Raw genomic sequence first — 26,778 nt, 5'->3', positions numbered from 1 at the left:
GTGAGGAGGAGGAAAGAATAGTCTCTCTACCTTGTGCTTCCCCTTCATTCGGCAGGTGTCCACGTCTGCCTGTCTGGACTTCCATGTCAGTTTCTGTGGAGAGGAAATTGATGGGGAATCAATGGAGATCTGTTTAGTTACCCTGGCGATCATTCCTCAAGAGAGAGAGAGAGAGAGAGAGAGAGAGAGAGCCTGGAGCACCAGTTAGCTCGCTTGATTGGCTCAACTCTGCCTCTGTCCTATAGGTCAGCCTCTATACTACACTACAGCATGTTTGGCGCCTGGCCAGTGATTAAAGACTAAACAGGGTCTCAGTGATCAATCTCTCTGTCTCAGTCTCTTTGATCCAGCTTGCTCTGATTACACTAGGTGGAACAAACAGATACTGCGGAGGAGGTGGAGGCGGGGGTTGGGGGTTGTTACATATGTACATAAATCTCCGGTTTCTCCCTTGGCCCCATCCCTCTGAGCAGAGATGACGCATGCGGTTTGATGCCTGATGGGATAATGTGCTTAGTGGGGTCATGGCGCTGCAGTGTCTCACGCTAGACGGCCGCTGGATTGGGGCTGGACAGGATGACCTGGCAGGTGATTATGCCAGCGTACGGGACAGCCACCCGCAGAACGGTGCAGAACAACACATCCTCAAAAAGAACACTCACCTTGCTGAAAAAGATCTCCTCAGAGTTGGCGGTGTCTGTATCCACCGTGTATATGTGATCCCTGAAACAGACGAGATAGACAGGCTCTCATCAACAACCATTCAACCGCCCCACCCCTTCACCCCCAGCCCCACCCCGCACACCCCCCAGCGAATCTGAAACCGCAGGCGTCTTTGTCTAAACTTTGTTCAAACTGGAAGAATATAACAATATACAAAGGGGCTATTTGCTCTGTCAGACAGAAACAGTCAACAATGGTTGAGAGTGCTGCTTCTGCCGCCCAGACAAAAACCTTTTTGTTCCTGGGAAAGGGAGTGCAAAGTTACTCTGCTGTTCAGGTCAATTAAGCATAGTGTTCAGCCACAGGAAATCTATACTAACACTCATTAAAGCACAGACAAGACCTATGTGGGAAAAGAGGCTTTCCTTCTCACATATGGAACCCATAAACTCAAGGGTTAACTGCCTTTCAGCCAGACTGTGTTTGACTGACCGTGGCTCTGAGAGACTGACACGCTCGTTTGAGAAGGGAAAGGTGACCGTGCTCAACACTGTAACCACTTTTGGCATTCATTTGTTAGAGATGACTGTGTGAATGTGGTTTTAATCACAGTGTGAAACAACAGCCGCTGTCTGGATTTAATTATAACTACCAACCTGCACAGTAGCTTCCTCTCTCATTAACGAAACTGAATAAAGTCTGAAGGAACAGCATTTCAGAAATGAATCCACTTATATAGGTTTCCTGGGGCTCCGCACATCTCCTAGAGGAGGAAACCTAAGTTATGTTATCAGTGCTGCAGCCTAAATTGAATAATTCATCTAGAGAGCGTAACATTTGGAGAAGCTCCACCCTCTCTCGGTGCTAATCTCCTTTTCTCCGAGAACATTCCCAATGTCAAACCAGTTGAACTTTCCTAGAACGTGACCAAAATTGAAATTAAATGTAACCATGTTTGAACTTTTAGGAAACATTCTGTTAAAGTAATGAAATACAGATAAAACAATGTTTTTTCTCAAGTTCCTTAAATGTGCTGAGAACATTCCAAAGCACCATTCCCAGAATGTTGTGGGGAGGTTGTACGCAAAAATAACCATAGGACAACCACGCTCTCACCAAGTTCGAAGAAACATGGTTCTCAGAACATTATGTGCTAACTGGGAAGTGATTCCAGCAGAGTGCCAGCAGAGCCAGAAGAGCTCCAGCTGAGATAAGACAGAGCCAAGCCATGCGTCATGCAGACATCCTGGCAGGACAATGCTGGAGCTGTCTCTGTGTCAACACCAGCAGTCAAACACTGTCTGCACCTGGGCTCATGTCAGAGCAAGTCCCCATTAGTTTCCTGCTGGCCTACCTCCATTTCCCCATTAAAAGAGAGCCACACTAGTCCCATCAGATGTGGGAGAGCTCTTAAATATACAGCAGGCCGACTCTCATCTTCACTGCACTCTATCTGGCACTGCAACTTCTAAAAAACATATTGAAACTCCCCACAGAGAGAACCCTCACACTGCCATGAACAAACATGGAGTCCAAGGTGAGAGCAAACACACTCCCCACTGGGCACACCATGTCATTTCAACGTGGATAATTGGTAATATTTGGTTGAGATGTTGATCAATGCGATTACATCCTATATTCACACACTCCAAAAGACAGCCAAAAGTTAGTTACATTTCCAATGTGTTATCACTATGCTTTCAACCATCTAAAAGCACAACCAAATTCCAATGGAAAAACAATGTCTGAATTTTGGTTTAGTTGTCACCCAAATGTCTATCACTGCGCTTTCAACCATTTAAAACAGCACAGTTCAAATGGGAATACAGTGTCAGATATTTTATTTATTTAAACAACAGATTAATGTGATATCACTGTGCTTCGTCTAATAGCAGAACCAAATGACCTGGATAACATTATATTGAATGTGAATGGTACTAATAAAGTTTGATTTAGTCTTATTCTTTAACTTAGATTTTTGGTTGAGATGGAGAAGTGAATCCAACATATTATGTTTTTATTGGTAGACAAACTGGAATTAAAGCCAGACCAACTCAGTGGCACAGATGGAACTATCCAAGCAGAAGATACATCTCCTTCAAATGTTGATATTTGGTTGCGTTGACAACCAACCCTAATTCAATATCACTAAATATCATTACATTTGAAATCAACTAGAGCTTGAAACCCTAGGCCTATTGTATTGCCTATTTATAGTTGACATCTGGATTGAATTCAAACAATTTCTGTTGATGACTTTGCAAATGCTATATAGGCCTAAATAGCATTATTGATGATTGATAAAGTATGGTCACATTTCCTTTGCTCTGTTAAACCTACCCTTGGAATGTTTTCGATAGCAACAGTGAATCTATTTCGTTTTTAAGTGTAAATCTCTCACCAATCATTCTCACAAGATAGCACACTGGTAATAGTCAATTACAAATATCATAGCTGAGCAGGGCTGGGCTTGGTTAAAACAAAGGGGTAGCTGTAGATAGATCAATTCTCCAGTAGGAGGTGCTGCCCAGCCTAAAGTTTTGTTTTCTGATAGTGGATATAACATTGAAAATCTGACGTTGTTTTAAAGGTACAAATTCAACATATTTTATACAAGGTTTGTCTATGTTGAAATTTGGTTACCATGATGGCATAATCCTGTGGTTGAAATTTCACCTCAAAACAACAGTTTACATTGATGACTTTTTTTAAAATGAAATGTATTTTACATGTAGATTGCACATCACAATACGTTGTCCAATTACTTTGAAACAACGCTGATTCAACCAGTTTGTGCCCAGTGGTTCAGTACTGTGGGCCTGACCCACTGGGCTACAGACGTCAATTCAACCTCTATCCACGTTGAAAACAACTGGTTAAGAATATGAGTGGGATGGAAGGTATGGCTCTAAACATGGGCGTTGAAAGTGTGCTTTGGTGGGTCAAGGGGAAAGAGGAAGACTATGGGCTCTATTCAATCTGTATGGCGGAAGTTCAGCGTTGCAACGTGATTGAAATTTAAAGGCAATGTTCCCGCGCCAGAGGAGACTACATTCACGGTAAACGCTGCATATGTCGGTTCAATCAGAAATTACCTTTACATTTCCATCACACAATCTGTAACGCTTCAGCGATACACACTGAATAGAGCCCTTGGACATCCAACCATGAGAACAGTGGGCCTTTGTGCTGGGGAATGTCGTTTTCATAACACCCCATTTCTTCTGGGGGAACTGCGGGCCAGTGGGGGACATCTGGTGGCCCTTTGTCAAACAATCTCGCGCTCGGATGGCAGAAAGGGGGCCATGATTAGTATGCATCCCACACCTATCGTCTCAGAAATGGGACACCACCATCCCCATATTCCACCCTCTTCATAACTAGATCATCTGTGGTAGGGGGGCATTGTATATTGTTTCACTCACATCCCCACACAAGTGAATGGGAGGGTAGATAGGCAAAATGGCCACCATTACACTGAGGAGTGGATCAAAGAGGAGCCTCGCTGACTGTTCTCTGACTGTCCTTTTGGCCGAGTCTCATTGACTTTTTTGTACAGGCGAAACACTGCAGAGGACAAAAATGACCGCCTGGTTTTGAGAGGCAGAGGAAGTGTAATCCACGTCATTAGATGTCTTTAACAGGATTTAATGGCGACTAGAATAATTTAGACCAACGTGACCTCCAGTGGCGCGGCCCAAAGAGACACAAGGTTTTCAGGAAGACCGGGGAGGCGTGTTCATGTGCACGTGGGCTACTCTCCTAATGGCAGACTTTCCCATTCCCACCCTTATTGAGGGGTGTAAGCAGTGGGTGGGTGCCGTTGTCATGGTTAGCCGGAGTTGAGGACAGGGAATGGCGACAATGCCCTGCATGCGGAGTGACCTGGGGGTATCCACTACCCACTACCCGATGGCTGCTACCTATTGGCAGGCTGGCAGTGGTCGGCTGATTATCCCAGCGGGCAGACACCAGGACAGAGCTTAAGTACGGGCTAAGCCTCAGTGTCTGCTCTACATCTGATCACAGAGTCGGCCCTGGACAGGCCGAGCAAACACACTCCCACACACAGCAGCACTGCAAGAACACACTCAACATACAGCAGGGAGTAGGCCTCTGACAACCCCTGCCAGGCTGAGTATGGGCAGGGCACAGAAGGGGCCTGACTGCCCTATGAGCACAAGATGTTGCAAATACGTTGAAAATAAGTTGAAAAGACGTTTGGATTAAAACTACATATTTTCAATGTCTTGTGCTCACTGGGTGTTGACACTGATTCCCATTAGAATTCATGACACTATTGTTGTATTCCAACATTAAGTCAGAAATATGGTACAGCAGACAAACCTACAGAATATTACAGCCATCTCATAATCTCATTGTTCATAACCATAGACCATATATTACTTAATAGAAAACGATTAGATTTTCTTATCCCACATGAAAAAATACTATAGCATATTTATATTCCGCAAAAACACTACAGTTTACTGTAGTATACTGTAGTATTTACAGTTAATTATAGTATAAATACCATAGTAAAAGAAAACAGTAGTAAATACTATAGTAATTAATGTAGTGTTTTTGTGGATTGTTGTATACTGTAATATTTACGCAGACATTACTGTAGTATTTAGTATGGTCTTTCTCCTTCTATGATCTGTAGGCAGGTAGGACTGGGGTCTGAACAGACAGTTCAGAGCTTCTGATCTTTCTTATCACCTGAAGGGCACACAATATATGGTGTATACTTGGCATGTAGGTTTCTCACTTATGGATGGCACAAATTGGGATATGGGGGAGGGGAATGGTCAGAGTATATGCAAATTCAATACTGCAGTATATACTATAGTTTAAAAAGTTTCATGTTTTTGTGGACTGTAGTGTTTTTGCAGGCATTACTGTAGTATTTATTACAGTGTTTTTTTGTGTAGATAATAATGTAGTACTATAGTATTATACAGTATACTACACCATTCTATACTAAGTACTAAGTTAGCGGGATACTACAGTGTGTAGTATAGAATTCTACAGTATACTACAGTTTACTACAGAATTCTATAGTAAGTACTGTAGTATCCCATAGTAAGTACTGTAGTATTCTATAGCAGTGGTGGAAAAAGTACCCAATTGTCATACTTGAGTAAAAGTAAAGATACCTCAACAGAAAATGACTCAAGTTAAAGTAACCCAGTAAAATACTACTTGAGTAAAAGTCTAAAAGTATTTGGTTTTAAATATACTTAAATATCAAAAGTAAATGTAATTACAAAAATATACTTAAGTATCAAAAGTAAAAGCATAAATCATTTCAAAATTGTCTATATTAGGCAAAATTAAGCAAATTTCTTTTTTAAATTTACGGATAGCCAGGGGCACACTCCAACACTCCGACATAATTTACAAATGAAGCATTTGCATTTAGTGAGTGTGCCACGGATATTCTCTTGGTAAGTGCATGCATTGGACCATTTTCCTTTCCTGCTAAGCATTAAAAATGTAATGAGTACTTTTCGGTGTCAGGGAAAATGTATGGAGTAAAAAGTACATCATACAGATACTTAAGTAGTACTTTGAAGTATTTATACACCACTGTTCTATAGTAAACCTGTAGTATTTTTTCATGTGGGATTAGATTAAGAATTGCTCAACAGCTAGTCAAAGAAAATCACTGACTCTTAGGAGATGAAAGTGTAATATCCTGGCATATGAATAATGTCCTTAATAAAAAAAAGAGCAGAGAACAATGTACAGAATATTAAAACAATCCACAACAGACATGAACTGAATGCATAATTAAAATTAAATATGAAATCTTTGTGGAAGAATTAATATGTTAGAAGCCGCAAATAACAGAAGAGAATTACTTAATCAAGGTAACTGTTTTACTCCCACAAGTAACGGCATTTACGGCATCTGCTGAAGCGCCACCATTGCCAAAGATTACGTTTAAAAAAATGTATTAAGCCACTTATTTACAATTTTGTCAGTGAATATGTGTCACGTCCTGACCATAGAAAGCTGTTATTTTCTATGGTATAGTAGGTCAGGGCGTGACAGTTTTTTTTTTCTAGTTTAGATTTTCTATGTTGTTATGTTCTAGTTTTGTATTTCTATGTTGGGTTTTTGTTTGGGATGATCTCCAATTAGAGGCAGCTGGTCATCGTTGTCTCTAATTGGAGATCATACTTAAGTAGGTGTTTTTCCCACCTGGGTTTGTGGGAGATTGATTTTCAGTCAGTGCATGTTTGTTACGCTTCGTCACGGTTTGTTGTTTTTGGTCATTCAGTTTATTTGTATGTATTGCATAGTTTCACAGTTTATTAAAGAAAATCTGGAACGATACACACGCTGCGCTTTGGTCCACTCCTTCATCCTACGACAACCGTGACAATATGTTTCTTTGTCCTGCTGCTAAAAGATTGTGTGGTGTTATTGCCAGTGTAAAACAGGAGCCAAAATGATTTATACCATTCACAAAATGGCATTTGATTTTGGAAACAATTTCTACTGACCATCTGCAGGCAGCACACTTGGAGATGATTGGTCATCAGGCATGGAATCATGACCCTACCTACGACTGGCCCCAAAACACTGGGCCCTCAACACTGGCACCACAACACTGACAACACATTTCATTGGGTTTTGACTTTAAGATGCTCTGTGGAGGTCTGATTGGACAATATTCAGCCCAATATTTAATTATATTGTGTGTATTGAGCTGTTGGCCCATGGACTGTTTTTACTCGTATTATTATCTATCCTGATGCCTAGTCACTTTACCCTGCCTTCATGTACATATCTACCTAAAATACCTTGTCATTATCTATCCTGATGCCTAGTCACTTTACCCTGCTTTCATGTACATATCTACCTCAAATACCTTATTATTATCTATCCTGATGCCTAGTCACTTTACCCTGCCTTCATGTACATATCTACCTCAAATACCTTATTATTATCTATCCTGATGCCTAGTCACTTTACCCTGCCTTCATGTACATATCTACCTCAAATACCTTATTATTATCTATCCTGATGCCTAGTCACTTTACCCTGTCTTCATGTACATATCTACCTCAAATACCTTATTATTATCTATCCTGATGCCTAGTCACTTTACCCTGCCTTCATGTACATATCTACCTCAAATACCTTATTATTATATATCCTGATGCCTAGTCACTTTACCCTGCCTTCATGTACATATCTACCTCAAATACCTTATTATTATCTATCCTGATGTCACTTTACCCTGCCTTCATGTACATATCTACCTCAAATATCTTATTATTATCTATCCTGATGCCTAGTCACTTTACCCTGTCTTCATGTACATATCTACCTCAAATACCTTATTATTATCTATCCTGATGCCTAGTCACTTTACCCTGTCTTCATGTACATATCTACCTCAAATACCTTATTATTATCTATCCTGATGCCTAGTCACTTTACCCTGCCTTCATGTTCATATCTACCTCAAATATCTTATTATTATATATCCTGATGCCTAGTCACTTTACCCTGCCTTCATGTACATATCTACCTCAAATACCTTATTATCTATCCTGATGTCTAGTCACTTTACCCTGCCTTCATGTACATATCTACCTCAAATACCTTATTATTATCTATCCTGATGCCTAGTCACTTTACCCTGCCTTCATGTTCATATCTACCTCAAATATCTTATTATTATATATCCTGATGCCTAGTCACTTTACCCTGCCTTCATGTACATATCTACCTCAAATACCTTATTATTATATATCCTGATGCCTAGTCACTTTACCCTGCCTTCATGTTCATATCTACCTCAAATATCTTATTATTATATATCTTGATGCCTAGTCACTTTACCCTGCCTTCATGTACATACCTACCTCAAATATCTTATTATTATATATCTTGATGCCTAGTCACTTTACCCTGCCTTCATGTACATATCTACCTCAAATATCTTATTATTATCTATCCTGATATGCCTAGTCACTTTACCCTGCCTTCATGTACATATCTACCTCAAATATCTTATTATTATCTATCCTGATGCCTAGTCACTTTACCCTGCCTTCATGTTCATATCTACCTCAAATATCTTATTATTATATATCCTGATGCCTAGTCACTTTACCCTGCCTTCATGTACATATCTACCTCAAATACCTTATTATTATATATCCTGATGCCTAGTCACTTTACCCTGCCTTCATGTTCATATCTACCTCAAATATCTTATTATTATATATCCTGATGCCTAGTCACTTTACCCTGCCTTCATGTACATATCTACCTCAAATACCTGGTACCTCTGCACATTGACCTGTATATCGCTCCATTCTTGTGTATTTTATTTTATTCCTCTTGTGTTACTATTTTATTATTATTAAACTGCATCGTTGGAAAGGGCTCGAATGCAAGCCTTTCACGGTAAAGTCTACACCAGTATTCGGTGCATGTGACAAATAAAATGTGATTTGATTTGATTATGATTTGATTTTACTTAGTCTAAATGACCATTCAACTATTTGCGTTATACTGTTAGTCATCTAGTTGTATGTATCTATTTGTATTCAGAAATCTCGGTGTCCGCTTGGCTTTGGTGGCAGCATTCCATCTATTCAAACATTTCTATCCAGTTAAAATCATTCTACTCTTCACAAAGACAGCAATTCCAACAATTCCTGCGTCACATTCCCTCCTCACCATCTGTCCGTCGGCATTCGCGTCTGCTTTAAATATGCTGGAGTGAAACACACCGTGTTGTCTTTACACCACACCCCACTAATAAATCCCTCCCTTTCCCATTTCCCCCAGGCCCGACCAGGAGCAGGTAGCAGTCAGACCAAAGGCTGGGACTCCAAAGCTCCCAACACCTCCTTAATGACCACAGATGTGTTAAACAGGCCTGCTACTTAGGAACCAGGCTTCAATGGCCACTTTCAACAGCATCCAATCAACCTACTATGTAATTAGGCCAATACAGAAGCCGACACAGATACAGAGCCATTTGATCTGAATTCCCCATGCTGTGGCTTTGTTAAATTTGTAACCTCTATTTTTTCAAGCAAGCTAGGTAAGTAAAAAAAACGATGATAGAAAATGAAATGAAATCAATATGCTTCCCCATGGAGAAAACTATTGATGCAGACTCCCCCGTTTCCGTTAGACAGCCTCAGTTCCAGTCCAGAACCAAGCATCTAGTTTATACAGTGTCTGCTCTGAGATATTAGTCTGTCCAAGTCAGCGGTTGTGTCCGAATACCCATTCTAGCGTTCTACATACTTAAACCCCATACTCCTTACGGCATTTGATCTAGTAGAATTCACTCCTCTTTTCCAACTCATGTGTTTGACAACGGCTGATAATCAGATAAATTGATGCGTTGTACCAAAATGAACGAATGGTGGGCGTCAACAATAGCGCATTCGATGACGCATTCAGAGTACTATTTTCATTCTTTCACATACTACATTTTTTCGCATATTATTTAGTACACTAGTATGGATATTCAGACACATCCAATGTCTTCTTTTAAGTCTCTTAATATGTTTTTTTTTATTAGTTATAATTTATTGATTGTATTTGATTTATACATGTATTCAGTGGATTTGAATCTAGATAAAGGGAAGCCAGTTCAGAAAGGAAACCCGAGTACCTGCATCAGCTGACGCATCAGCTGAGATTGCACCAATTAGATGCTAGCAACAATCACGCCTACATTATTTGGCGGTCCATTTAAACTGACCGGTTCTGCTCACACATCCTGCTGCCGCTTGCTGCTATCGCTAGTCTGCGTTTCTTCTATTGCTCCCACCACCACCCCACCTCCACCTGTTAGGTTCTGCGTTACTGATGGGGGATTGGTACAGCATACCGCGCTCACTACTTGTTGGTCATTTTATATATCGATATTGACGCTTTGCTTGGGCAGTGAGCTACCCTGAAGGAGAAGAGCCTTCTTTTCTGAATTGATTTTAATTGAACTGAACTGATTGATTACCTGGTTTGGTTTAATCTTTCACCATTGGTAGTTTTACTGTCTGCTTCTCTAGCGTCTATTGTAAATGTTGATATTGTCCTGTTTTTATTCTTTGCGAGTGTGTTTGTGTATATGAACTTTGAACTGAAACGTGAGATATACAAAAAAAGTTATAAGTATCTGACAGGACTCTATGGGGTATCACCTGACATGACTCTGTGGGGTATCACCTGACATGACTCTGTGGGGTATCATCTGACATGACTCTGTGGGGTATCATCTGACATGACTCTGTGGGGTATCATCTGACATGACTCTGTGGGGTATCATCTGACATGACTCTGTGGGGTATCATCTGACATGACTCTGTGGGGTATCACCTGACATGACTCTGTGGGGTATCACCTGACATGATTCTGTGGGGTATCACCTGACATGACTCTGTGGGGTATCACCTGACATGACTCTGTGGGGTATCACCTGACATGACTCTGTGGGGTATCACCTGACATGACTCTGTGGGGTATCATCTGACATGACTCTGTGGGGTATCATCTGACATGACTCTGTGGGGTATCATCTGACATGACTCTGTGGGGTATCACCTGACATGACTCTGTGGGGTATCACCTGACATGACTCTGTGGGGTATCATCTGACATGACTCTGTGGGGTATCATCTGACATGACTCTGTGGGGTATCACCTGACATGACTCTAGGGGGTATCATCTGACATGACTCTAGGGGGTATCATCTGACATGACTCTGTGGGGTATCATCTGACATGACTCTGTGGGGTATCATCTGACATGACTCTATGGGGTATCATCTGACATGACTCTATGGGGTATCATCTGACATGACTCTATGGGGTATCATCTGACATGACTCTGTGGGGTATCATCTGACATGACTCTGTGGGGTATCATCTGACATGACTCTGTGGGGTATCATCTGACATGACTCTGTGGGGTATCATCTGACATGACTCTGTGGGGTATCATCTGACATGACTCTGTGGGGTATCATCTGACATGACTCTATGGGGTATCATCTGACATGACTCTGTGGGGTATCATCTGACATGACTCTGTGGGGTATCATCTGACATGACTCTATTGGGTATCATCTGACATGACTCTGTGGGGTATCATCTGACATGACTCTGTGGGGTATCATCTGACATGACTCTGTGGGGTATCATCTGACATGACTCTATGGGGTATCATCTGACATGACTCTGTGGGGTATCATCTGACATGACTCTGTGGGGTATCATCTGACATGACTCTGTGGGGTATCATCTGACATGACTCTATGGGGTATCATCTGACATGACTCTGTGGGGTATCATCTGACATGACTCTGTGGGGTATCATCTGACATGACTCTGTGGGGTATCATCTGACATGACTCTATGGGGTATCATCTGACATGACTCTATGGGGTATCATCTGACATGACTCTGTGGGGTATCATCTGACATGACTCTGTGGGGTATCATCTGACATGACTCTGTGGGGTATCATCTGACATGACTCTGTGGGGTATCATCTGACATGACTCTGTGGGGTATCATCTGACATGACTCTGTGGGGTATCATCTGACATGACTCTGTGGGGTATCATCTGACATGACTCTGTGGGGTATCATCTGACATGACTCTGTGGGGTATCATCTGACATGACTCTATGGGGTATCATCTGACATGACTCTATGGGGTATCATCTGACATGACTCTATGGGGTATCATCTGACATGACTCTATGGGGTATCATCTGACATGACTCTGTGGGGTATCATCTGACATGACTCTGTGGGGTATCATCTGACATGACTCTGTGGGGTATCATCTGACATGACTCTGTGGGGTATCATCTGACATGACTCTGTGGGGTATCATCTGACATGACTCTATGGGGTATCATCTGACATGACTCTATGGGGTATCATCTGACATGACTATGGGGTATCATCTGACATGACTCTATTGGGTATCACCTGACATGACTCTATTGGGTATCATCTGACATGACTCTATTGGGTATCATCTGACATGACTCTATGGGGTATCATCTGACATGACTCTATTGGGTATCATCTGACATGACTCTATTGGGTATCACCTGACATGACTCTGTTGGGTATCATCTGACATGACTCTGTGGGGTATCATCTGACATGACTCTATGGGGTATCATCTGACATGACTCTATGGGGTATCATCTGACATGACTCTGTGGGGTATCATCTGACATGACTCTGTTGGGTATCATCTGACATGACTCTGTGGGGTATCATCTGACATGACTCTATGGGGTATCATCTGACATGACTCTATGGGGTATCATCTGACATGACTCTGTGGGGTATCATCTGACATGACTATGTGGACTATCCAAAACTGGAACTGATATGAGAGCTAGTGACCTGAGAGAAAAGGGGTGGGAACTGACCTGGCAGCGATATACAACGTTCGGTTCATAATCATGACCAGCTGGATGTCCAGTTTGTGCCGTTGTGTATTGTTTCTTCCAGGTTTGTGTCCAACAAAAGCCGGATACTGCTTTGTATCTGTGGAGAGGGGGGAACAAAAACAATAAATATAGGAAGCAATCCCCCCTCTAGCAAGGCAATGTGTTTTTTTAAAAGCCTGACAGAGAGAAAGGTCTCTGAGGTTGCTGGAGGATGCGCCAACACTATATGGCTGGGAGGAATATAGGGTCTACCCATACAGAGAGAAGGAACAATGAGCCTCACGTGGTATTTACACTATCACACACTGCATTAAAGCCCAACAGGAAAATACAGGATTACCCTTTGATGTAGGGTGGGCTCCATTTCAAATGCAGCTTTAACTCCTCCATTTTTTATGTTTCCCTGGGCACCAAATTACATTCTACCTTCCAAAAGCACTCAGAGGGGAGAGGGGAGAGATGAGGAGAAGGTAGTGGGAGGTGGTGGTTGGAGAACAGGGTGTTGGGGGAGTAGGAAATAGCTGGGTGTACTCACAGTTGCCATGTGAAATACTGATTGGCTCCGAGTCTTCTGGGAAGCCAGCCCCGGCAATCTGCAGTAGCGTGAAATACAGCAACAAGGCCTCAGACCTCATTGTAGCTCTGCTGGTTCCTTCCTCGGTTACTTATTTACTTTAGCCTGTGAGGAGAAGACCAAGAAGAAAAACATGTATTAAACAAAAAAGGCCATCTGAATTAGCTGTTTCTGTTTTTCATAGCCGATGCAATCTGTCAGATATGCATGTATGCATGCATGTATGCATGCATGCATGCATGCATGCATGCATGCATGTATGTATGTATGTATGTATGTATGTATGTATGTATGCATGCATGCATGCATGCATGCATACATATCTGACAGATTACAATATATATATATATATATATATTGTGATGACTCAATAGCTGTATTGCAAGCAAAACAAATGAATTGGGTTAGCGAGGTAATATGAGTCATAGATCGATGGCAGGCCAGGTCTTGTTGAAGTAGGCATGTTGTGATTAACCGGGCAGCATCAGGAGTGGGAGGTCTACTGGACTGCATCCTGGCCAATCAGTTGAATTAATAGGAGAGCTTCCATGATATGATCCTGGTGTCTGGGCAGAGTTAATAGGCCAGCACTTTTCTCTGTACATAATAATCAACATCTAAGAGTTGGCGCCTGATTGCTGACTGGATTTACAGCAGCCCGTGACCATGCTGATGTTTCTATTCTCCTTCTTGTGCGTTGTGGAAACAAATTACTTCTATAAATCATCCAGACAATCATTGCAGCCATAATCTAATCAAGTATTAGCATTTAATTCACAGACCTTTTATCCTGGGCCAAACGGTAACCACTGGGCACAGACGTCAATTCACCGTCTATTCCATGTTGGTACGGAGTCATTTCATTAAAATGACGTGGAAACAACGTTGATGTACATAGCCTCGTTATTGTTATTTTATTGTTGCTCTTTTATATTTTACAAATGTTTTACTCTGCATTGTTGTTTAAGGCCTTGTAAGTAAGCATTTCATGGTAAGGTCGACACTTGTATTCGGCACGTGACAAATACAATTTGATTTGATTCAACCAATGTGTGCCCAATGGGTAGACAGTTTGGGGGGGGTGAATTACATTTCTATGGTATGTTAACAGTTGTTTAAACCCAGCACTTTTGTTCACTGGCTCTGTATTGTGTCTCGGAGAAGAACGAGAGAGAGAGAAAGAGAGAGAGAGAGAGAGAGAGAGCAAGAAAGAGAGAGGGAGAGAGCGAGAGAGCGAGAGCGAGAAAGAGAGAGGGAGAGAGCGAGAGAGCGAGAAAGAGAGAGCGAGAAAGAGAGAGAAAGAGAGAGCGAGAAAGAGAGAGCGAGAAAGAGAGAGAAAGAGAGAGCGAGAAAGAGAGAGCGAGAAAGAGAGAGCGAGAAAGAGAGAGAAAGAGAGAGCGAGAAAGAGAGAGCGAGAAAGAGAGAGAGAGAAAGAGAGAGGGTGGAATGCGAGAGAGGGAGATAGAAGGGGGTCTCTCTCCATGCTCCCATGAATCTTATTCAGAAAGAGAATGAAAACACTATTCACTGGGAGATTCACTTTAACAGTGAGGAGAATAGAAATAAAACTGGGGAACGACCTTGGTCGTTGAATTTCCTCCTCGCGGGGGTTATTTTCTCCCTCACTTCACCTGTTTTATACACATACTGGCACAATAACAGACAGGAGACCTGGGTATAGGTCCTCAGAATCTCTGTTAGCCCTGTGCATTTTCATTTTCCAAGCCAAAATAAGATTCTGCATATACACCACTATGGGGGCTGTTTTGATTCATGAACCTTGACCAGGAAGTCATGCAGTAATTGATGGATTGATGAGCAGGATGGGGCGGAGACATACCAGTGTTCATGTGGGACTGTCTATTGTAAATGACAAATGGAGCTAGGGAGAGAGGCAACAAACACAGAAAAGTAACACAGAATTGCTAACTCAATACTGTATCACAAAATTATCCATGGGAGCGGAATCGATAATGATGATCCAAAATATAGCTTTATAATTTCTAATTTAGACACTACAGGCCACAATGCAGCATTATTGTACCTTCTAACTGCAGACAGTTATTTTTAACAAATGTATGTTTAATAGTTAACCTCAGTTTTCAAAACTCATGCAACAGTACAGAGGAACTCAATTCACAATTGATCTCTTCATCATTTCCAAATCAACGCGAAATCAACAGAAAATGTCACCATGTCATTGGATTTAGGTTAAAAGTTGGGTGAAAAAAATTCTAAATTCCTTTACGTTGATGACTTTTTGCGAATCCAATCAGTTTTCCACATTGATTCAATGTCATCACCTTGAATTTTTTGGGTTGAAATGGAGAAGAGACAACATTGATTCAACCAGTTTTTGCCCAGTGGGAATCACTGCAGCTCCCACAGTCCTAAACCCCATTAACTTTATTCATAAACACATTACCAGCCTAACAATATTATCTTTGCTGTTGCATCAACATGTAATCTGAGGGCATGTGGCCACCACACACTATAAAACATATTTCATTCTGTAATCTGAGGACATGTGGCCACCACACACAGTAATGTACATATTTCATTCTGTAATCTGAGGACATGTGGCCACCACACACAATAAGACATATTTCATTCTGTAATCTGAGGACATATGGCCACCACACACAGTAATGTACATCTTTCATTCTGTAATCTGAGGACATGTGGCCACCACACACAGTAATGTACATCTTTCATTCTGTAATCTGAGGACATGTGGTCACCACACACAGTAATGTACATATTTCATTCTGTAATCTGAGGACATGTGGCCACCACACAAAGTAATGTACATATTTCATTCTGTAATCTGAGGACATGTGGCCACCACACACTATAAGACATATTTCATTCTGTAATCTGAGGACATGTGGCCACCACACACAGTAATGTACATATTTCATTCTGTAATCTGAGGACATGTGGCCACCACACACTATAAGACATATTTCATTCTGTAATCTGAGGACATGTGGCCACCACACACAGTAATGTACATATTTCATTCTGTAATCTGAGGACATGTGGCCACCACACACTATAAGATATATTTAATTCTGTAATCTGAGGACATGTGGCCACCACACACTATAAGACATATTTCATTCTGTAATCTGAGGACATGTGGCCACCACACACTATAAGACATATTTCATTCTGTAATCTGAGGACATGTGGCCACAACACACACAAATGTACATATTTCATTCTGTTATCTAGGGGACATGTGGCCACCACACACTTTAAGACATATTTCATTCACAAGGTGAAGCCCAGTGGGCTAGTTCAGAAGGGATACCATGAAAATACAACACAACTCCTGTGTCGATGTTCATCTTGATCAGTGTCATTAGACGTCTACCCAGTCATCATCAGCATACCCTACGCTACCCATCAGCATATCCTACGCAACCAATCAGCATACCCTACGCTACCAATCAGCATACCCTACGCTACCCATCAGCATATCCTACGCAACCAATCAGCATACCCTACGCTACCAATCAGCATACCCTACGCTACCCATCAGCATATCCTACGCAACCAATCAGCATACCCTACGCTACCAATCAGCATACCCTACGCTACCAATCAGCATACCCTACGCTACCAATCAGCATACCCTACGCTACCCATCAGCATATCCTACGCAACCAATCAGCATACCCTACGCTACCAATCAGCATATCCTACGCTACCAATCAACATACCCTACGCTACCCATCAGTATACCCTACGCTACCAATCAGCATACCCTACGCTACCAATCAGCATACCCTACTCTACCCATCAGCATACCCTACACTACCAATCAGCATACCCTACCCTTACTATCATCATATCCTACACTACCAATCAGCATACCCTACGCTGCCCATCAGCATGTCCTATGCAACCAATCAGCATACCCTACGCTACCAATCAGCATACCCTACGCTACCCATCAGCATATCCTACGCTACCAATCAGCATACCCTACGCTACCAATCAGCATACCCTACGCTACCAATCAGCATACCCTACGCTACCAATCAGCATACCCTGCGCTACCAATCAGCATACCCTACGCTACCAATCAGCATACCCTTCGCTACCCATCAGCACACCCTACCCATCAGCATACCCTAAACTACCCATCAGCATACCTTACGCTACCCATCAACATACCCTATGTTACCCATTAAGTTGTGTAATGGGCTGGGATTTAATGAAATAGGTCCATATGTGCAGTAGTCTTTATGGGGGTATTTGAAGCTCCCATGAGAGTCCAACAGATAAACAGCTCAGCGGTGACTGACTGACTGACTGACAGTTAGTTCATTTACACAAGCCTCTGCAGCTCCCGCAGTGTGGGAATAGCTCTGACATCAGCCTGGCAGGATCAGACATGGACCCCTTTCACAGGGGTGTGAACACAGGAACAAACCACACTAACAACACCCTGGCCTAAGTAGGACGAGCGAGAGAGCGAGAGAGCGAGAGAGCGAGAGAGCGAGAGAGCGAGAGAGCGAGAGAGAGAGAGAGAGAGAGAGAGAGAGAGAGAGAGAGCAAGAGAGAGAAAAAGAAAAAAAGACTGAACAGCTCCACTCCGGGTGAGAACCCATTGATTTGAAATAATAGGTCTGTGTTCTGATTTCCCATGCAAGAAAACTTCACAGGATGGCTGCCACATCACTTGTTTTCACATATCAAAGCACACAGATAGATCAGTGAAGAATAAATGAGATGTTTGGTTGAACCCACGGAGCCTGATAGGAGAAGGAGAGGCCTGTTTCTGAAGAAGATCAGACCAGGAGAAACGCATTACGTAATCGGATTACTTTTTATGAGTAACTAGTAATGTAACGCGTCGGTTATTTAGTTACTTTGTCAAGTAAGGCGAGAATCTCTGCCGGGGCATGTTTCCATGATCCAATCTCGACTTGTTTCCTCATTTAGTTCTTGATCAAGAGGAGAAAGGCTGTTTGGAGAAATGTCATGACAGCTGCTGTCCATAAAAATGTATAGAGGGCGTACTTCTGATCTTTGCCATTGATCGCTTCTTTGATAGCAAAGCCCATAGAGGGTTTGCACTTCCATCTAGTGGCAAGTGTTCACTCTATACATCTCTATGGGTTCGTGTACGCGCGGTCTAATCAGAACTGAGATTTTGAATGAAAAGATAGGAAATCTGTACAGATGTTTGGCTTACAGTATATATGGCTAATTAAGCAGCCCATATATAGCACAGCACTTGTAGACTAGCACCACAGGAATGGAGCGCCACAGATGAAAGGAAAAACTGGTGATACAAACCTGAGTAAGTAGCAGAGCGCGGTTTGCCTCGACAGCTGCTTACTGTTGCCCACAGAGGGTAAATTAACTCTGAAGATGATCAAAAACAACAATTATGCAATCCTTTGCTGAGTAAACACTTTGTAGGCTCTCTTTCATGTCCAATAGCACTTATCTGAATATTTACAGATGAGGAGAATTTAGAGACAGCCTACTGTGTGCAAACTGAAACAAATTTTCCTGATCTGACAGTTGTACCAATGAGGCCTTTCAACACATCCTGGCGTGGATGTCTTGAACTGAACAAAGCAGGCTGGGTGTCTTCCACAGGAGCATCACCTAAGTAAACAGAGCCAAGACGATCACTGACAACACAGGGACAGCTAGAGTCCAAGGAGGCTGAGACGGAGGCTGAGAGGCTGAGACGGCTTCAGCACTGCCCTCCACAGCAGCACAGCAAACATCATTAAATGCCATGTGCCATATAACCCACTACTCTCGTGTCTCCTGCTCTCTTCATCTCCCCATGCTGAGCGGCAGAAAGTCTGTGGTGCAAGCTGCTTCTTCGTTTTGTCTGGAAAACCATTTATGAAGGCCCCCGACTGGTGCTTAACAGGTTGACCCCAAAAAGAATGAGGTTACACATTTAAATATCAGAACCTTTCCCAGTGCTGCCAATCATGCAAGATGATACAGGCCATGCAACTTAATCAATCTGGAGCAGGCTGAGACGGCTGGCAGAAGGGAATATTATTACAGATAAGGCAGGCTTGGCTTTAGATGCCTTGTCCCTTTTGAGACAGTATTATCTACTATACCCTCCTCTGATGGAGCTCTGTCTTCTTCTGCATTCCATTCTTGAAACCGTGCTGTTTACCCATTTATTTCCAATCTGTCTTTTTACGGCACTGGACAGTGAGTGTGTTGGCACAACCAGGATCATCAGCCCTCTCTGATATTTCGTTTAACCGAAGGATCTGAACGAATGCACCAGTCAGAAGGGCAGGGTGAAAATATAGCCCCCTACTGAGCCGCAACACAACGGCAAAATGTCACAAAAGCTAAATGTCAAATTACCTGAGGAAAACAAGATGCCACCATGACAGGATTGCACATAGTGTGTAAATGCGATAGGGCTCTGAATTGTCACATTGTATAATGACGATTTGCTGGTAAACTATTTGCTGCTAACTATTACTGCTGTGTGCCTGTGGCTAAACCTGAGCACTTCTGTGAGTTTTTCACATCACACTCAAACGTACGTCCAAAAACAATACAATGGCCCGGGAACAAACTAGGCTACGAAATCACTCAACAATATCAAACTAGGTTACGACATCACTCAACAATATCAAACTAGGTTACGACATCACTCAACAATATCAAACTAGGTTACGACATCACTCAACAATATCAAACTAGGTTACGACATCACTCAACAATATCAAACTAGGTTACGACATCACTCAACAATATCAAACTATGTTACGACATCACTCAACAATATCAAACTAGGCTACGACATCACTCAACAATATCAAACTAGGTTACGACATCACTCAACAATATCAAACTATGTTACGACATCACTCAACAATATCAAACTAGGTTACGACATCACTCAACAATATCAAACTAGGTTACGACATCGCTCAACAATATCAAACTATGTTACGACATCACTCAACAATATCAAACTAGGCTACGACATCACTCAACAATATCAAACTAGGTTACGACATCACTCAACAATATCAAACTATGTTACGACATCACTCAACAATATCAAACTAGGCTACGACATCACTCAACAATATCAAACTAGGTTACGACATCACTCAACAATATCAAACTAGGTTACGACATCACTCAACTATATCAAACTATGTTACGACATCACTCAACAATATCAAACTAGGTTACGACATCACTCAACAATATCAAACTATGTTACGACATCACTCAACAATATCAAACTAGGTTACGACATCACTCAACAATATCAAACTATGTTACGACATCACTCAACAATATCAAACTAGGTTACGACATCACTCAACAATATCAAACTAGGTTACGACATCACTCAACAATATCAAATCACTGTAGGTTACGACATCACTCAACAATATCAAACTATGTTACGACATCACTCAGCAATATCAAACTAGGTTACGACATCACTCAACAATATCAAACTATGTTACGACATCACTCAACAATATCAAACTAGGTTACAACATCACTCAACAATATCAAACTATGTTACGACATCACTCAACAATATCAAACTAGGTTACGACATCACTCAACAATATCAAATCACTGTAGGTTACGACATCACTCAACTATATCAAAATAGGCTAAGACATCACTCAAAAATATCAAGCACAGCACATCATTTGAACGGCTGCTTTTGAAAGCTTTCATCGGAGTAAACATGCAACAGGAATCAATAGAGCAACTGAGACAAGCTGTGTGGTTGAGACAAGCTGTGTAGTTTAGACAAGGTGTGTTGTTCAGACAAACTGTGAGGTTGAGACGATCTGTGTGGTTGAGACAAGCTGTGTGGTTGAGACAAGCTGTGTGGTTGAGACAAGCTGTGTGGTCGAGACAAGCTGTGTGGTCGAGACAAGCTGTGTGGTCGAGACAAGCTGTGTGGTTGAGACAAGCTATTTGGTTCAGACAAGCTGTGTGGTTGAGTGCAAATTAAATAAGCACTGCTGTGGGTCTCATTGAAAGTGTTGGGTCTACGAAGTATGAAATCCAAAACGAGTTTAGGTATGGAGAGTATCTGAGGGATGGAATAGTGCTGTAGGGAGCTCTCGCAGTAGATACATTGTAATGAGTAATCAATAAAACAATGGCATTTTCAGTGGGAATTAGATATTCACAGGCCTTTTTTTCCTCAAAGGCAAAAGTCTAAATGAGAAAAGTGTTCACATCAATAAAGTTGCAGGATCACATGTATCCATTTGACTGGTATAAATGCATGAAGGATTTGTAGAGTCGAAAGGAGTGATTTTATGCCATCCCCTTCAGCCCTCGACCACAAAGTAATACAGTTAGAGAGGAAATACCTCTTCATCTACATGTACAACTCCTGCAAGAAAAACCTTGATGACAAAAAATCTTCAGAGTGATTCAAGCAAATGACCTTAACCCTTCCACATGCCCTTAACCCTCCCGCCTGCCCTCAACCCTCCCGCCTGTCCTCAACCCTTCCACGTGCCCTTAACCCTTCCACGTGCCCTTAACCCTTCCACGTGCCCTTAACCCTTCCACGTGCCCTTAACACTTCCACGTGTCCTTAACCACTTCCACGTGTCCTTAACCCTTCCACGTGTCCTTAACCACTTCCACGTGCCCTTAACCCTTCCACGTGTCCTTAACCCTTCCACGTGCCCTTAACCCTTCCACGTGCCCTTAACCCTTCCACGTGTCCTTAACCCTTCCACGTGCCCTTAACCCTTCCACATGCCCTTAACCCTTCCAGATGTCCTTAACCCTTCCACATGCCCTTAACCCTTCCAAGTGCCCTTAACCACTTCCACGTGTCCTTAACCCTTCCACGTGCCCTTAACCCTTCCACGTGCCCTTAACCCTTCCACGTGCCCTTAACCACTTCCACGTGCCCTTAACCCTTCCACGTGTCCTTAACCCTTCCACGTGCCCTTAACCCCTCCACGTGCCCTTAACCCTTCCACGTGTCCTTAACCCTTCCACGTGCCCTTAACCCTTCCACGTGCCCTTAACCCTTCCACGTGCCCTTAACCCTTCCACGTGCCCTTAACCCTTCCACGTGCCCTTAACCCTTCCACGTGCCCTTAACCCTTCCACGTGCCCTTAACCCTTCCACGTGTCCTTAACCACTTCCACGTGTCCTTAACCCTTCCACGTGCCCTTAACCCTTCCACGTGCCCTTAACCCTTCCACGTGCCCTTAACCCTTCCACGTGCCCTTAACCCTTCCACGTGCCCTTAACCCTTCCACGTGCCCTTAACCCTTCCACGTGCCCTTAACCCTTCCACGTGTCCTTAACCACTTCCACGTGTCCTTAACCACTTCCACGTGTCCTTAACCACTTCCACGTGTCCTTAACCACTTCCACATGTCCTTAACCCTTCCACATGCCCTTAACCCTTCCACATGCCCTTAACCCCTCCACATGCCCTTAACCCTTCCACATGTCCTTAACCCTTCCACATGCCCTTAACCCTTCCACATGCCCTTAACCCTTCCACGTGCCCTTAACCCTTCCACGTGCCCTTAACCCTTCCACGTGCCCTTAACCCTTCCACGTGCCCTTAACCCTTCCACGTGCCCTTAACCCTTCCACGTGCCCTTAACCCTTCCACGTGCCCTTAACCCTTCCACGTGCCCTTAACCCTTCCACATGCCCTTAACCCTTCCACATGCCCTTAACCCTTCCACATGTCCTTAACCCTTACACATGTCCTTAACCACCTCCACATGTCCTTAACCCTTCCACATGCCCTTAACCCTTCTACATGTCCTTAACCCTTCCACATGCCCTTAACCCTTCCACATGTCCTTAACCCTTCCACATGTCCTTAACCCTTCCACATGTCCTTAACCCTTCCACGTGCCCTTAACCCTTCCACGTGTCCTTAACCCTTCCACATGTCCTTAACCCTTCCACATGTCCTTAACCCTTCCACATGTCCTTAACCCTTCCACATGTCCTTAACCCTTCACATGCCCTTAACCCTTCCACATGCCCTTAACCCTTCCACATGCCCTTAACCCTTCCACATGCCCTTAACCCTTCCACATGCCCTTAACCCTTCACATGTCCTTAACCCTTCACATGTCCTTAACCCTGCCACATGTCCTTAACCCTTTCACATGTCCTTAACCCTTCCACATGCCCTTAACCCTTCCACATGTCCTTAACCCTTCCACATGTCCTTAACCCTTCCACATGCCCTTAACCCTTCCACGTGCCCTTAACCCCTCCACGTGCCCTTAACCCTTCCACGTGTCCTTAACCACTTCCACGTGTCCTTAACCCCTCCACATGTCCTTAACCCTTCCACATGCCCTTAACCCTTCCACATGCCCTTAACCCTTCCACATGCCCTTAACCCTTCCACATGCCCTTAACCCTTCCACATGTCCTTAACCCCTTCAACATGTCCTTAACCCTTCCAGATGTCCTTAACCCTTTTTACCTGTCCTTAACCCTCTACGTGTCCTTAACCCTCTACGTGTCCTTAACCCTACACCTGTCCTTAACCCTGTCATATGACCATGTTTACAAGTACACTTCCACATCCACATGCTCAATGTCATTTTGTGCACAAGGTTCCATTCACTTGTCTTGCTAACAAACTGGTTGCTACACTACACAGTATGGATGTGTGAGGGAGCAGTTGTTCCATCCATCTGTGTGTGAGGAGAAACTGGAGACCACACATTTAGCACACTCCCTCTTGTTTATAATAGGTGTTATATTGGCTTTTGTCTGTGATTCTCAACCTTGGATTATTCCCTTTCTACATGAGCACTCCCACAGACCAGGGTAAATGGCTGGCTTGCTCACGCAGCGCCAATCTGATCTGAACAAGCATGATGCTAATCTCCTCAAGCTAACAGGCTGGCCAGGGGAAATTAGATAGCATGGCAGCTAAAAGTCACTCTGGACTACTGGACATCCAATCCTCACAATAAAAACAACAGAACATAATGGAATTCTGTTGTCTGTTACCTACGTGCCTTTATCCAATTCCATTATGAATCATAATTTACTACATAAGGCAACAGGTAACATGTTGAATGCCAACATGCCCTGTCCAGTCATCACCACCAAAATGGTTTCATAGAGAATCAGGGTTGCCCGACCCTTGTGCAAAGTTAAATATTGGTGTGTCTATATCTGAGAAAACCCTACAGTACAGAGGGAATTGTGCAGCCGAGCCTGTTGTACTGGTTCAGGTTGCCCTGATCCTCACCTGCTCTGTGACTTAGCCATGCTCCACCTAATTGGATATCATACTTTAGACACCTTTAGAACTGATTAGACCCAAGCCAAGCCAATCACAGCACAGAGCTCACTGGTCATGTCAACATCCTCAGACGCAACCGTAGTGTACCATTAGCCATTAGCAATACAGCGAAAAGCCATTTAAGATTCCGTATATGGGGCTGAACTTATTGGTTCCTATTGGTTAAGACCATTTGAAGGTTACAGTTAGGGCTGTTGCAGCGACCATATTACCGCTACACCGACAGTCATGCGTCATGATCACAGTAAAATTCCACGTGACGCTTGAGTCAAGTTAAGGTCCTTTTATACACTCTGGACATGCTTTGTTAGTACCCAACTCACTAACTACCATTAGATCCTAATGGCCTGGTACTCAGGGCTCTATTGTCCCTCCATCAGGTCCTGATGGCCTGGTACTCAGGGCTCTATTGTTCCTCCATCAGGTCCTAATGGCCTGGTACTCAGGGCTCTATTGTCCCTCCATCAGGTCCTAATGGCCTGGTACTCAGGGCTCTATTGTTCCTCCATCAGGTCCTGATGGCCTGGTGCTCAGGGCTCTATTGTCCCTCCATCAGGTCCTAATGGCCTGGTACTGATGGCTCTATTGTCCCTCCATCAGGTCCTAATGGCCTGGTACTCAGGGCTCTATTGTCCCTCCATCAGGTCCTGATGGCCTGGTGCTCAGGGCTCTATTGTCCCTCCATCAGGTCCTGATGGCCTGGTACTCAGGGCTCTATTGTCCCTCCATCAGGTCCTAATGGCCTGGTACTCAGGGCTCTATTGTCCCTCCATCAGGTCCTAATGGCCTGGTACTCAGGGCTCTATTAACCCTCCATCAGGTCCTAATGGCCTGGTACTCAGGGCTCTATTGTCCCTCCATCAGGTCCTAATGGTCTGGTACTCAGGGCTCTATTGTCCCTCCATCAGGTCATAATGGTCTGGTACTCAGGGCTCTATTGTTCCTCCATCAGGTCCTAATGGTCTGGTACTCAGGGCTCTATTGTCCCTCCGTCAGGTCCTAACGGCCTGGTACTCAGGGCTCTATTGTTCCTCCATCAGATCCTAATGGTCTGGTACTCAGGGCTCTATTGTCCCTCCATAGGGTCCTATTGGCCTGGTACTCAGTGCTCTATTGTCACTCCATCAGGTCCTAATGGCCTGGTACTCAGGTCTCTATTGTTCCTCCATCAGATCCTAATGGTCTGGTACTCAGGGCTCTATTGTCCCTCCATAGGGTCCTATTGGCCTGGTACTCAGTGCTCTATTGTCACTCCATCAGGTCCTAATGGCCTGGTACTCAGGTCTCCATTGTCCCTCTAACCACTCTAACATCAATGCAAATGCAATCAAATCACATCAAAAACACTTATCATCAAAACAGTAGTACTTTTAAAACTCACCTCACTGTTTTGATCAACTTGAAGAAAGAAGTTCAACAGTAGTTTGAAACAAAGTAAAACATGGTTGTTGTGGATGTTGTTTCAAAGCCTAACACAACAAAATGGACAGCGTGACGATTAATTCAAAACACCCATAGAGTTTATGAGCCCAAGCCCGAAACCCCCCCCCCCCCCCCCCATTATACAATACATAGTCTATATACATAGTCTATATTATGATTGTGTCATTATACAATACATAGTCTACTGCATATTACGCATTGGCAGAAAAACATAAAACAAAACTGATTGAAGATATATTTGGTACATGATTGGTCTAGCCTATACTCCAAAATGAAACAAATTCCAGTAACCACCTTTGAGTGTGGTCTGCAT

The 26,778-nt window shown here is 43.1% G+C and overlaps 1 protein-coding gene across 3 annotated transcripts in view; it reads right to left on the bottom strand.

Moving 5' to 3' along the window:
* The window catches only part of LOC106585847 (semaphorin-6A), a 105,612-nt gene that overhangs the window by 45,491 nt on the left and 33,343 nt on the right, over positions 1 to 26,778 (bottom strand). For all 3 annotated transcript variants that reach the window (XM_014172532.3, XM_014172533.3, XM_014172536.3), the window contains exons 2-5: positions 13,663 to 13,806; positions 13,107 to 13,224; positions 663 to 723; positions 31 to 93 (exon numbers count right to left, since the gene is read on the bottom strand). In XM_014172532.3, the coding sequence (XP_014028007.1) occupies positions 31 to 93; positions 663 to 723; positions 13,107 to 13,224; positions 13,663 to 13,762 (342 nt within the window). In that variant the 5' untranslated portion in view covers positions 13,763 to 13,806. The remainder of the gene's footprint in view (positions 1 to 30; positions 94 to 662; positions 724 to 13,106; positions 13,225 to 13,662; positions 13,807 to 26,778) is intronic.

The sequence above is a fragment of the Salmo salar genome, chromosome 24, assembly GCF_965601325.2.
Source record: "Salmo salar chromosome 24, fSalSal1, whole genome shotgun sequence".
In the NCBI taxonomy this organism is placed as follows: domain Eukaryota; kingdom Metazoa; phylum Chordata; class Actinopteri; order Salmoniformes; family Salmonidae; genus Salmo; species Salmo salar.
This window is presented reverse-complemented; position numbering and strand designations above follow the sequence as displayed.